This window comes from Camelus ferus, chromosome 6, assembly GCF_009834535.1.
Source record: "Camelus ferus isolate YT-003-E chromosome 6, BCGSAC_Cfer_1.0, whole genome shotgun sequence".
In the NCBI taxonomy this organism is placed as follows: domain Eukaryota; kingdom Metazoa; phylum Chordata; class Mammalia; order Artiodactyla; family Camelidae; genus Camelus; species Camelus ferus.
The window spans coordinates 81,560,445-81,574,183 of record NC_045701.1 but is presented as its reverse complement, the minus strand read 5'-3'; the positions used below and the strand labels follow the sequence as shown (position 1 = coordinate 81,574,183).

General features: G+C 46.1%; 1 protein-coding gene across 3 annotated transcripts in view; it reads right to left on the bottom strand.

The window, feature by feature from the left end:
• The window catches only part of TDP1 (tyrosyl-DNA phosphodiesterase 1), a 69,722-nt gene extending 56,650 nt beyond the window's left edge, over positions 1–13,072 (bottom strand). Inside the window, exons 1-6 of one of the 3 annotated variants that reach the window (XM_032482492.1) lie at positions 12,958–13,072; positions 10,662–10,725; positions 10,125–10,295; positions 7,016–7,593; positions 2,880–2,923; positions 1,689–1,744 (exon numbers count right to left, since the gene is read on the bottom strand). In XM_032482492.1, coding sequence (XP_032338383.1) covers positions 1,689–1,744; positions 2,880–2,923; positions 7,016–7,586 — 671 coding nt within the window. In that variant the 5' untranslated portion in view covers positions 7,587–7,593; positions 10,125–10,295; positions 10,662–10,725; positions 12,958–13,072. The remainder of the gene's footprint in view (positions 1–1,688; positions 1,745–2,879; positions 2,924–7,015; positions 7,594–10,124; positions 10,296–10,661; positions 10,726–12,957) is intronic. The other 2 variants (XM_014566128.2, XM_006192844.3) reach the window with 2 other exon arrangements.
• Between the last annotated feature and the right edge of the window lie 667 nt (positions 13,073–13,739).

The following is a 13,739-nucleotide window of genomic DNA, read 5'->3' as shown; positions in this document are numbered from 1 at the left end:
CCAAGTGATGGATTACTTCCTCACTAAACCTCTACTGTGTGTGTGGTCCAGCACCAGAGCCCCAGGATACATGAGTGAACGGGCCCAGACCCATCATCTGCAGATTCATGAATAGATGGTTCTATTTCAATGAAACAGAGCCTGACGCAGATTGAAAATGTCCTGTTTTTAAATTCAAAAGGACAATATAAGAACACTCTGCAGGAAAAGATTTAAAAGGCTTTTAAGGGAACCATGATCTTCTCTGGTTAATTCAAAGTGAGACAATTCTTGGAAATCAATTTATCTCTACAAGCTCTCCCAACAAAAGAAAAATCGGATTTTTCTCCAACAAGCGATCAAGCAAGATGAACAACTGGAGCCACTTCCACAATCATCAATCATGTGCAGGATGATTCCCTGCCGAACGTGAAGGGACAACACTGAACTAGAAAGAAACGTTACAGAAAATGTACTTCCGGGACTAATGCCTAATCCCCTAATGCCTGACAGCCTTATTCTAACATGGTAGGTAAAATAGAACTAAGAAGCATGCCTTCCCAATTTGTTTTTACTGGCGAAAAAAGTTCTATTTTACAATTAGAAAAACAGTACTGAGAATAAAGTAAGAGACAATCACACATGTACCACCTAGAAATAATTCTTGTTATCAGATCATCAGGGTATTTTATTTTATTTTATTTTTTATTCATTCATTCATTCAAATGGAGGCACTGGGGATTGAATCCAGGACCTCAAGCATGCTAAGCACGTGCTCTATTCACCAGCTATACTCCAACTCCTCTTTTTTTTAAAAAAAATAAAAGATTAAACATTACTGACAGAAGCTGAAGTCCTCATTAATTACTTTATGTGTATTGGCCCTAAAAACTATCACAGAGAGGCAGCGTGATGGTCCATTTTGTGTGTCAGCTTCACTGGGCCAAGGGTGTCCGGGTAAACATCGTTGCTGGGTGTGTCTGAGAAGATGCTTCTGCGTGAGATTAGCACCTGAGTTGTGGCTCAGTCTCGCCGGCTGCCCTCCTTAATGGCGGTGGGCAGCATCCAATCCTTCGAACAGGCTGGAGACCCTGACCATCATTTTCCTGCCTGTGTATTCCTCCGCCTTACCTGTCACTGGGATTCTGTCACGTACATGTGTTGGAAATGGGGCAGGTAGCATGTCACATTGCAATACTATCTTTATTTGGTCTGCATTGCCTAACCCGAGGTAGAGGAACTACAGGAGACAGACCAACACCCATCACCTCCACAACCCGGAGAGAGGAGGCCCCGGGACCCCTTCGTTAACTCCTAAGCTACAGGAAGAATCATTTGTGGAACAAGAGATTCTCAAAAATGGGACAGCACTGCTGTGCTAAGTGAAGCGTGGCACGCTTACAGGTTGAGAAAGCAGGTGGCAATGACCTTTTCCTTCATACTAATATTGGACCCAAAGTTCTTTTATTTGGGTTGAAGTCTGTCTTTACCTACTTTGGACAGAACAACAGAGGGACATGCTACAATTTGTATTAGGCAGCCTTGTGATTAGTTAGAACAGATCAAAAGACGCTGTTTTCCCAGTACAACTCAACGTCTGAGTTCAATAATTTCAAAAGAGATGGACAGCAGCTGCTTGAAAAACACAGATCTTAGGTTTTAAATCCCCGTTAAAGTTACGATGTCTCCCATCCCTCTGCGGAACTCACCTGAACTCTGGTGGGTACTGCTTCACCAGCCAGTCCACGTCAAAGCAATAGTTGAACTGGATTGGGGGGCGGGGGTGATGGGGAGAAAAGGGGAAGAGAAAACAGTTCATGAGGAGGACTGTTTGGTTATTAAATTAAAAGAGACTAATGATGAACTACATAAATTCTCATTTATAAACTCGGACAATTCTGCTACAGCGCTCACAAACCTAAAACAACCCTGAAGGGAGCGAACGGTGCAGAGTCTGCATCCGTCGGCAGGGGGTGGGGGGGTGCCCGAGCACACAGGAAACCATCTCCGCCTGCTTTGGCAGCATCTGTGTTTGTAACCTGAGTCTCACTACACTGTTTCTAAGGGCCCCCTGATTAACTTAAACAAAAGGGCTCATAAAGGTATCCCTTGCCCACTAAGTGATTATGAAAAGGAGGCGAAGAACATTTGCTCTCAGTCTAACTTATGAGCTTGCTTTGTACACAGGCACCTGGGGCCGGGCGCTCACTAGGCTTCCCACAAGGCGGGGGCTGGACTTACCGGGGGTCCTCCCCACGCCTGGGGAGCCCCTGACCCTCTGCTGGACAGCACGGCTCAGTCTGGCGAGAACACACACCAACCCACCCCATGTTCCACCTGGAGGCCAGGGCTCCTGGGGCCAAGCAGAGCACGAGGCACACAGAAAGCTTCACCTTCTTAGGGACAAGGCCTCACTATTTACTCGAGGGCCTGGAGCTTAATTAACGTGACTTATCAATACAAAGGGACCCGCTCTGTCAGGCAGAGCGATGGAGCACGCAGGAGCAGCCACACCCATAAATTCTACTCACTTCTTCTTGGAGGGTGTGAGGAAATTTCTCATTTATTTCTCTAAATCAAATCAAACTTGACAGGGCCTTCCCCTCTCTACCCGGGGAGTTGCACCAGGGTCCCGTGAGGTGACCAGTGTCCCTCAGGTTGGGATTTCCAGAGTGACTTCCTGGCCAGTCATTGTGGCCCAACTGAGGCAGAAGCCTCACTGACCGTGCACCCACATTCTACGCTGCTGGAGCCCACGACCGTGGCACTGGGTGCCAGCCTCCAGGTAGGTGCCACTTCCGGGGACCCCGACAGGACTGGCCTGCAGGTCCTACTGCTCCATTTTCTTCCCAAATTGTTTATCTGTCCCCTTCCATCCAAAGAAAAAACTGTAAACTCACCTGAGCTGAAGATACAAGGGTCCCAAATAGAGGAGACAAAATATCTGAGGAGACAAAACATTGACACCTCATTCACATTTGAACGAAAATCACCTAGTAATAATAATCATAATTGACTTAATAGTCACTGAAAATCAAAATTCAACTTAGAAAACAGAGCTGAAAAGCTACTACAAAGATAGACTTTAATGTTCCGTAAGATTCAAGAGAAAATTTCTCCGTGCCATTTAACAGTATTTACTACACATTCTTTGAACAAAACATAACGTAAAATAAAAAATCTACGACTTCAGGACTGGATGACTGGCCCATTTTAGAAACTGCCGACCACAGTGATACACATTCTTGCTCTTTCCAGATCTCTTAGTTTTTTACCTCCTCCTAGTCACTCTCCAGGAGACCTCCCAGCCCAAGACTAGCAGGACCGTTCTCCAGAGCCCAAGAGCACCTGCTTCGTGTGCGGGGCGGGCAGAGGCACCCCCAACCAGAAGTGCGCATTTCTAGCATCCCAGTCATCTCTGAGGGGGACCCACCTAGCACCCCCTCAGGCTTCACTTCGGAAAAAATGGAAAGCTCACACCTCATCAACTACACTGAGTGGGCGTACATGACCATTACCACCACCGCTGACTGTGACAGCCTCACCTTCACAGGACACACTGTGGGCCGGGCGCTGTTCCCGGCACTTCCCAGGTGTCACTCTCACTGCTCACAGCCGTCTCCAGCCTGTGGGGTCTGCCACTCCCATTTGGTGGACAGGGGGTCTCTCCTTAGGGGCTGCCTGTTGCCACACGGCTGGGAAGGGGCAGGGCGGGGATCTGAGCCCACACAGTCTGGCTCCAGGGCTTCTGCTCTTAACCACCAAACCTCCCCGAGGATTCAGACTGGGCTCATTCACTTACTGGGCCCATATTTACTGAGTGTCTTCTGTCTTCCAGACACTGAGACAGATTCCAGGCCACAAAGATTTTGAAAGAACAAAGAAGCTCCTACCTTAGAGGGAGAGTTGCGGTCATGAGAGAAATTCTCAATATGATGTCTCGCATTTTGCCCCCACACCAGTCCCTCTTTCTACCTTTCTAAATGTTACCCATCTTTCACGGACCATCTGAAGTCACTGTTCCTTGATGAGACCTTCTTAACAGCATACTATTAGGGCATTTGTTGGAGGGACGTATGAAAGGGTTAAGAGCATGGATTCCGATGCTGGAATGCCTGGGTTCAAATCCCAGCTCTACCATTTACCAGCTGTGTGACTCTCAGCAGGTTACTTAGCTTCTCTGCAGATGAGTCACCTATTCAAGAAGGACAGTCATTAACATCTACTCATAAGGGTTAAGGGAGATAATCTGTGTAAAAGTTCCTATCGGAACGTTACCTCCCCTTCCTCCATATCTTGGTGCTAACAGCCAGTTTTCATCAGTTTTTGACATACAGCAAAACCTTGCATAGTCCTCTATCTCTTGTATCAATCTCTCTCAAATAAAACAAAAACACCGAGATCTATCTTGCATTTCTTCAAAGTACCTGGACAAGATACTCATTCACAAAAAGGAAAAACAGACAACTTGTAGAATCAAACTCTTCAGAGTATGAGTTATCACATACACTAACATTTACCACACAGACGATGTAACTATACATTTGGTATATAAAACACTATTAACAGCAAACACAATCTGTCTTTGAATGTGGGTAAGAAAGGTGATGTGAAATAAGGGTGATAATGTTTATTTATGTCTCTGCCATGTGCATGTACTGTGCTGGTCACTTCATGTGAAAATCTCCCGTTTAAAGGTGAGTAAACTGAAATTTTGAAGAATGACAGATCCTTTGTTAACCACCCATCCAGCAAGCAAGCGGTGAGGCTGGGGTTCAGGTCCTGTGACTCAGATTCCAGGGCTCCTGCTGCTCTCTCTTCAAGGAAAACCCTGTTCCCTCTCTAAACTCAATCCTTCTGACACCAAGTGCAGCTGAGGGGAGGGGTGGGAGGATGTCCCCACAGAGACCAGTTCTCCATGGACCCCGGCTGTGAGTCCTACAACTGAACTCAATTCTGACACCATCCACCTGGAGTTGGCATCAGCTCCCACAGGTTAAGGGCTCAGTCCCACAAGACTGTCCCCACCTCAGATGCCAATCATAAGCCCAGACCCCCTGTACATCTAACTGACTAGCTATAAATTGGGGGTTGCCACCACCCCCTCCTAGGGTTTGATAATTTGCTGCAACACCTCACAGAACTCAGGAAAGCACTTTGCTCACTAGATTAAGTTTATTATAAAAAGATACAACTCAGGAGCAGCCAGGTGGAAGAGATGCACAGGGCCGGGGTATGAGGGTGGGGGGAGGGACGCAGAGCTTCCACACCCTCACCAGTGTGCCCCTGCCGGAGGTGGGCACTTCCACTAGTCACCAACCTGGAAGCTCTTCAAACCTCTTCAGTTAGGATTTTCTTGAACATACCGTGGCTGATTAAATCACTGACCTCAGGCCCCCCTCCCCTCCCTGGAGGTGGGGTTTGGGAGCTGAAAGTGCCAGCTTTAATCATATGGTTGGTTCCCCAGGCAACCAGCCCCCTCCCCCCCCAATTCCTGGGGGCTTTCCAAAAGTCCTCGCATTTACAGACTCAGGTGTGGTTGAAAGGGGCCTGTTAAGAATAACAGAAGAGGCTCCTTTCACTCTTTTATTACTTTGGAGCTATTTCAGGAGCCTGGAACAAAACAAAAACAAACAACTGTAACCAGAGGTGAAGACCAAACATATACACACATCACAGCACCACACAGATGCTCCCTGGGGACCAACCACAGCCACCAAAGGTGAAGGCATTCTTGTTTCACTTCCTCACCAGGTACCAAAACCAGACTTTCAAGCAATGGTTCTCAAAGTTGATTGGGCAACAGAATCACCTGAAAAGCTTGTTAAACCACAGATCCCAGAACTTGGCGCCCAGAGTTTGATGCAAGGCATCTGGAGTGGAGCCCAAGAATCTGTACTTTTCAACAAGTTCCAGGTGATGCTGGTGCGGCTGGTCCAAGGACCAAAGAGAGCTGCTGTCAAGTATTGGCTACTTTGTTGATGAAGTGAGACTGATCAAATTTAATCTTTATATTAGAAGTTAAATAATTCTAAGCACCATGCTAAGGGTTCCACCAGGGGGATCTACAGGGCAGTGGGAAGCACCCTCTGGTTTCCTGACCTTGATACTGAGCAGGACCCTGTGGGCCCCCCACAACGCCTGCCTCTTGTTTACAGAAAAGCTGGAGTCTCCCAATCCTCCCTGAGTCATAGAAGAGTAGGCTTAAGCAAGCGGTTAATGACTGGGACAGTGGAGTCACAGACTCACTGTCAGATGCACATTCCTGAGTTGTTTTATAATCAGATCTCTTCCTTAGCTTCCCAATTGTTACCAAGGCTACTGCCCCCAGGATCCTACCCCTGACCTGCCCTTCCCTTGAACAGAAACCAATGACTTAAGTCTCAGGAGGCAGCTGCAAAAAGAAACAAGAGCTGGTTAGAGCCTGCGAAGCCCAAGATGGTGGAGGATCTGACTTCCAGTGGAGCTTGAGCCTCATTATACTGTAACGTATTAGCAGGCTGAGTGACACACCGATGAGCGCCATGACAGTGGACAACTGCCATGCCAACAACTGGGAAAGCCCCTACAAGGACTGATTGATTCCATCACACCTGGAAGGACATGCTGGCAGAAGCCTCTCATAAAAACCCACGTGGCCCGATCCGGGCCATCTGTCTCTACCAGCCATCCGGGCTGATAGGCAATCCACCCCAACCTCCCCCCATCACTTCAAGCACCTTTCTTTCCTTTTCCTCTTCTGAGCAGGAAAGCAGCCATTCACTTTGTCCCTCTGCTGCAAATTCTTTCACAGCCAGAAGGCAAGGACCCACACTCTGGTGGGCCTCCTAATTTCGGGGTCCTTCTATCCGCTAACACTCTAAGTAAACAGTTTGCTGTCAAATGAATGCATCTGCTTGTCAAAATGGTTCATTTTTTTTCCCTTGAGGGCAGTTAAGGGTTCTTGGAGACCATTTGTAGGCTCCCCCCTCCTGTTTCACCGAGGGGGACCCCTCAAGCACAATGTGATGGCTCCCGGACCCCCAGCTTCACTCACCCTTGATATGGAGGGCTCTGGAGTTATACTTTGGCTTAATTCCTGAGACGCGGGTGAGGTAAAACTGGAAGGGGTTCCCTCTATCCAGCATGTCCCAGATGTCCTGGCCTTCCCCTGACGTTTCGTACTCGTCTTCCTCCCGCCTGAGCCCGGGGCTGGCGAGAGGGCTGCCATGCCCAGCTCTGGGGGCAGCACCGTTTTGGGGAGAAGGAGGGCCTTCCTCCTTTTTGACCCCTGCTTTCTTAGCCTGCTTCTGCTGAGTCTCTGGTGGCAGCAGCTCATCCTCGCTGCTGGAAAGACACCAGCCTAGGTCCTCCTGGGAACCAGTCTTCTGCCTTTTGGAAGGAGACGCCTCGGAAACCGAGTCAGCATTGCTGAACTTCACAGGGTCTATCTTCCTCTTGTGTGTGGCTCTCCGAGCCTCGGAACAGGTGTACTTTGGCTCCGCTGCTGTTCTCTGCTCAGCGTCGGGGAGAAAAGAGGTAGATGGTGTGTCTGGTTTTGGCTTTTCCTCCTCACTTTCGTCACTACTGGATATCGTCCACCTCCCATAATTGCCTTCCTGAGACATTATACTTCTGGAAAGAAAGGTAGAAATCTGGTTATTTCCCTTTTGCCAGGCCGCTGGCAAACACTGCCTTGCTCTCAAACCCCGTGCCGTGAGCTTCTAGAACACACACAGCACGCCTGACACTCATCAGATGCTGAGCCATGTCACTAACGGCAGCTGCTTTGGGGGTGTTCAGGGGCACAGGACTAGAATCTGCCATGAGAACTTGGCAAATCAAATGACAGCAAAAATCCTGGTCACCTTCTCCTCCTTTCTCTCTCAACCTAGACCTGGTTCTTAGATGCCCAAGGAAATGAGGTTGAGCCAAAGTCTGAAACAAAAACGTCCATTCTTGACCCTGAAGCTTCCATCAGGTGCTTGAGGTTAAGGGCAGTTTAAGGAGCTTCAAGATTAATTCTGTCTCTGCTCCCAAACTGGAATTTACAGTCCCTCACCCAAGCCTGGGAGCCCGAAGGACTTCAGTGACTATTTCTTACTTCCCCAAAGATAAGCTATTTACTATATGGCTTACCAAAGTCCTCAAGACAGTGTCAAATGATCAATTCTGTATACACATTTATCTAGAAAGGCTTCCCCGAGGACCCAACTAACTTAATAATGATCTTATTCTAAATCAAACTACTAAAACCTACAAAGAAAGAACCTGTACTGAAGCAAAACATGATTTTCTAAACCACACAGTCTAATTTCTACTTTCTTGCTCTAAGAGGTAAACAGGTAAAAATTTTGGTTTTGGTATCTACAAAATGTCACCAATTCAATGGTAAAGAGCTATCTAAGTAGATTTTCTATATAACTTAAGAGCAGTCCCAGAGTGATCAAAAAAAAATTTTAGTGCAAGACCTAGAGCAAAATTATAGGACTCAAGAGTCTGTGCTCAGATTATGGTTAGAGCATCTACATTTTTGCTCTTTTAAAGAGAGTGAGCAGGACCTGTTATGAGTGTGGACGTAAGACAAGACTGTGGCATTCTGTTCCAAAAACCCTGTTCCTTTAAAAAAAAAAAAAAGGCTTAACTCTACACTGGAAGATTTGCAAATGAGTATTTCATATGTTTTGGGCTAAAAAATTTTTTTCAGTTATCTATCACTTTTCACAATTTCTCACCTTTTCTAATTAATGACCAGTTAAGTCAGATAAGGTTTCTCCTGTAAATTACATATTTCAAAGAGCTGTTAAGCAGAGTGCATCTACACAATAATCTGACTCATTCTTCATGGCTGTGGGTCACTATTAACCCCACCAGGCACGGACACTGTTCTGCAGCCACAGCCTCAGGGACCACAGATGGATGCGGCCACTTGCCCCTTTAACAACGGCCCTAGACTCTGTCTAGGTCTTGTTTTCTAAAGGTTCTCTGTCTAATCCCTCTCTGTCCAGCCTACTTCTAGGGGCTGTTAGAACTCTCTCAGAGTAGGTTTTCCACCTAAATTGTTTCTAATCTGCTAAAGGTTAAGAAACCAGATAACCACGCTGGTTGGAACTGTAGTGTTACAGTTAACAGGATTTGAGAACCAGGTTTTCTCATGAAAGAGATTAAGGCAGATATACTACTCAACGCCTACTTAAACAGCTCCGTGTTTTGTTTTTGTTTTGATCGTTTTTGAAAAAACTTAAGTCCTAGACTATGGAAGTTACTATCACAATTCAATTTGAAGGAATCATTTTCTTGGTTTGTTTTGTGTTCAAAAAATTATTTAAGTCTTGTAGTAGTTCATGGTGAAAAAGAATATAAAAATGAATATACGTATATTCATGTATGACTGAAAAATTGTGCTGTACACCAGAAATTGACACAACATTGTAAACTGACTATAACTCAATAAAAAAAAACTTAATACAAACAAAAAACCAACATACACTTAAAGGGAATATTTTGAATAAATTTATTTTAAACCAGAAAAAAAATTATTTAAGAACAAAAGAACCACTTTTGGAAAACCTAGTCAGCTGTGAGCTCTAGCTTCCACTGAATTCTAAACCAGCTCGGAAGGGAGGCCCTTACTAACAGAATCTGCAACTGAGATTCTTCAGGCTGCCCTCTCTAGATTTCCACTCCATTCTAGAGCAAACAGGTCTTTAGGTTTTTAGCGGAAAAAAAGGGTTCAGCTTCCTTCCTGAGAAAAGCTGTATACAGATCTCTTAGAGGTCACCACCGTCCCTCTTCCCAAATAAATTATTTATGGAATGGAATTCAAAAACCCTGAGAACTCTGAAGGCAAGATATAAATCTGTCTATTTAGTGACTATGAGCTATTTAGGAGATTTCTAAAGTTTTCAGTTTTATCCCTTTATCTACAACCACCTCTGGAGGGGGAGAGGGAGAAGGAGAGAGAATTCTCTCCAAAGGATAAGTAGGTAACAAATAAAGCCTTGAAAAAGACATTTCCTAGGGGGAAAAAAAGCTTTTGTTAGCTTTATACATGGTCTAAGGTTTGGAGCTGCCCACACTACAAAACATTGAGAGTTACAAAACTTGAGAGTTACTTAACAATTAAAGGCAAAAACTCTTTGGAATACTGTAATAAAAAATCATACCAAATCATGAAATCTAGCAGGTTGCCAACCTCTTTATGCAATCACGGTGCTTAGCCTGTCCAGGAGGAGCTGTTGGTAAGTGCCGGGATCAATCAGGAACTGACTTCTACTTTGGGGAACTGGATCTGGTCCCAGGATCAGAATTTTATTTCTCTCTGTGAATGAAAAATACTGTCTGCCATATTAGTAAACAAAAATGTTGCAGCTATCAAGCCTTCACACTGTAGCCGCCCTGAAGGTGAGCCCTCAGGGAACTTGGGATGGAAACAGGATGACCCCATCAAGCCATCAGCCACTGCAGCCTCCCCTAGAGGTGCCCCTGAGGAGACTCAGGATGGGGAAGCCCAGGACACTGGCCCTAGAGAGCTAGGGTGTACATCAAAGGAATGATTTCGATGAGCCCAGACTCTTGCATCTTCCCATACATAGAAAAGCACTCAAGTCCTTCACTTGAGATGTCTGGTTTTTTTTAACAGTAATCATTTGATGTTCCAACTTTGTTGCAAAAACTCCTATATATCCTGGCTCCTCCCCTACCTCTTCAGAGCAGTCTTAGAGCGATCCAAGAGGCTGTCTCCAGGGCCTGAAGTCCTCATAAAGTCTGTGGAATAAAACATAATTCCCAACTTTTAGGTTGTGCATTTTTCTTTTTCAGTCAACACCTCTCACACAGGCCCATGTTCCCAGCACTCCTTTGTAATCGCACGGAGCTTTACGAGGATAGAACCCAACTATTTTCCTTCAATCATCTGTTTACGGTTTGCCTTCCCCTGGCCCAGCACAGGTCTAATATCATACTCTGGGTAAGCAGTGACACAGAATTAGAATTACAACACAGGTGGGCTGATTCCAAGACCTGACATTCAACTGAGTCAGCGAAGAGCAGTGTTTCCCAAAGAGATGACCAGAACTTGACATTAACATGATTAATATGAAAGCACCTTCCTTTTCCATTCCAATCCAATAGCCTGTTTAATCAAGGAGAAGGTTTTTTGTAGAAATGCCTCTAACCTTGCTTTTGAACAAATAACGGACTTCATGCCCTTCCACAGGCATCCGTAAGTATTGCTTTTGTTTAATAGGTACAGAAGGTATCTTATGGCTCCATTATATTTATAGTAACTAAAATTTACTTCTTAAAGACAGTGTTTATGTGCAAGTGGACTCAAATAAAAATATTAAGCAAATAGTATAGAACTTGAGAGTAAGACAAAACTGAGGAGCAGGCAACTAACCACATTACTGAAAATTTAGCAAACCCGCATTAAGCTACAATGCCGAGGATAAAAATCTAAAGAAGTTCTCCCACCAAATGCCAACTCATAAAATTAGAGCTTCTATGTGGGACTGAAAAAAAATTGTGGATGCAAATTCCTCTTTAAGCTGCTAGCCTCTCCTCTCCCCCTATCATCCAGACACAGCTGCTCCTCGTTATAGAACTTGCAGACCATTGGGAGGGCATGGGAGTCAAGCTCAACTGAGGCCAGGTGTGGTCAGTAGTGGGCACACATCGACCCCACTTTCAAGTCCAGTCATTACTAGGTGGCAAATGTGCATTTGAGCAGGTTACTTAATTACTGAGCCTCAGTTTCCTTCTCTGCAAAATGGGTATCATGTCTACCTCCCAGAGTTGGTTCATTCAACGAATATTTACTGAGCTGCCACTATGTGCCAAGCACGGGGAATAAGAAGTTAATATAGAAATAGTATCTGCCCTAGAAAAGCTTATATTTTGGGGGAAAGAAACAGACTGACCCAAACAAAAATAAAAACAACAACATAAAAAAAACCCAAGGTATCTTTACAGATATTCACTTTACAGATACTCTCATTTTACAGGTATGAGAGCGTAACAGGGATGCCCTTACAACAGAATATTCTGAATAACATTTAAGAAAGCTCTGGAGGATGAAAAGGGACCCGCCAAATAAAAGTGGGGGAGGGAAACAAGAGCATTCCAACTGAGGGAACCGGCCAGCAAAGGCCAGGAGGTGAGAACACGGTTGTAGTAAATCTAAGAAACAGAAGGGCTTGGGTAAGGAGGACAGGTTGGTGGTCCAGGATGAAGGGGGTGTGGAGGAGGAAAAGTAAGTTAAAGATCCTAGATTTTATTTAAAGAACAGTAGGGCCCCAATGAAGGGCTTTAATAAGCAGAGGGGTACCTTGGTCCGATTTACATTTTTAAAAATACTACGTTCCTTACAACTGTGTGGAGAATGGCTTGGAGGGAGACAAAAGTATACGTGAGGAGCCTCCTGCAGGGACTCGGGAAGCTGTTGAAAGCGGTGGGGATGGAGCGAGGAGGGCTGATTTGCGGTACGTTGAGGAAGTAAGGACAGCTGGTAACTTTTCTGAGCGGTTAACTCGGGCCAGACACAATTCGAAGCGCTTTACCGGGTATACACTCATTTCACGCTCACCACAACTGTTTCATTTATGGAGAAACCGAACACAGAAAGGTTAAATGCCTGGCACAGAGTAAGAGCCCAACATGCTGGCTATCACTGCCGTAACCACCCTTTTACTACAGAGAACCCAGAATAAGAATAAGGGACCCCTCCGGCAGGACTCCGGTCTCTAGAGCACCAGATGCTCCCGCCAAACAGGTACTATTGCCGGAGGAAGCCGAGGCCCGGGAGGGGACCCTACCCAGTGCCTTTACAAGATGCTCCGCTTCCCTAGGGTCCGCCTCCAGCCCCGCCAGGAACTCAAGAATTCGCGGGACCCTATCGGCCCGCGCACCACGCCGGAAAGAGCAGAATCGCAGGCCGGGCTCCCGCATCCGCCTAGCGCGCACCCCAGGCCCCAGAGCCCGCAGCCTCTAAACACGCACCTGCAGCCCCCCGAGTGCAGAGCCGCCTGGGATCCCGTTTTTCCGCCGCTGCTTGCGCCTGCGCGCAGTTCAAACTCTCCGGCCCGCGGCTCGCACCTCTAGGCCCTGCCCCTTCCCCTTCCGGGACGCCCGCCGCTGGGCCCTAAAGCCCGCCGGATCCTGAGGGGATGCAGAAGGGTCCCCTAGGAAGGGTAGGAGAGGAAACCTGGAAAGAGAAAAAGAAGTGTTCCCTCACTTCTCCCTTAATTAGCAAAACTTATCACCTTTGCAGGGATTTTTATAGACAGCTTCAGAGTCCCCCAGCTTGAGATATGGTGGGGATGGGGGTTGTATTTTAAAGGCAAAGAGGATCAGCTGAGAGGTTCGAGGAAGCTGACGGCTGAGACCAGTATCCCGGGAGAAGCGGGCTGTAAAACCTGCTGTAAAATAGAAGGCTAAATGAGCTCCCTCAGAATCCACCTCGAATGCCTGGTTTTTTTTTGTTTTGTTTTGTTTTTTTGTTTTTTTCGTTGAAACAGGTGTGCTTGCCTCTGTGTGCGTTTTGCTTTTTTAATCTTACTGAATTGCCAGAAGAGAGGGGACTGAGATAAACTCCTTTGCAAAATGGAGTCCTCGTCATATTCCTTGCCTTTAGTAAGAATGTTTGCTGCGGAATTTGGGCTCAATGCTATTTCTATTTATTCTCGGAGCTTCCTTCAAACTAGGCGCCTCTTCCAGAGGACTGAATGAAATAACTTGGTGTAAACGTCCTGAGGGCTCACTTGGTTCGTTTACTGAACGCT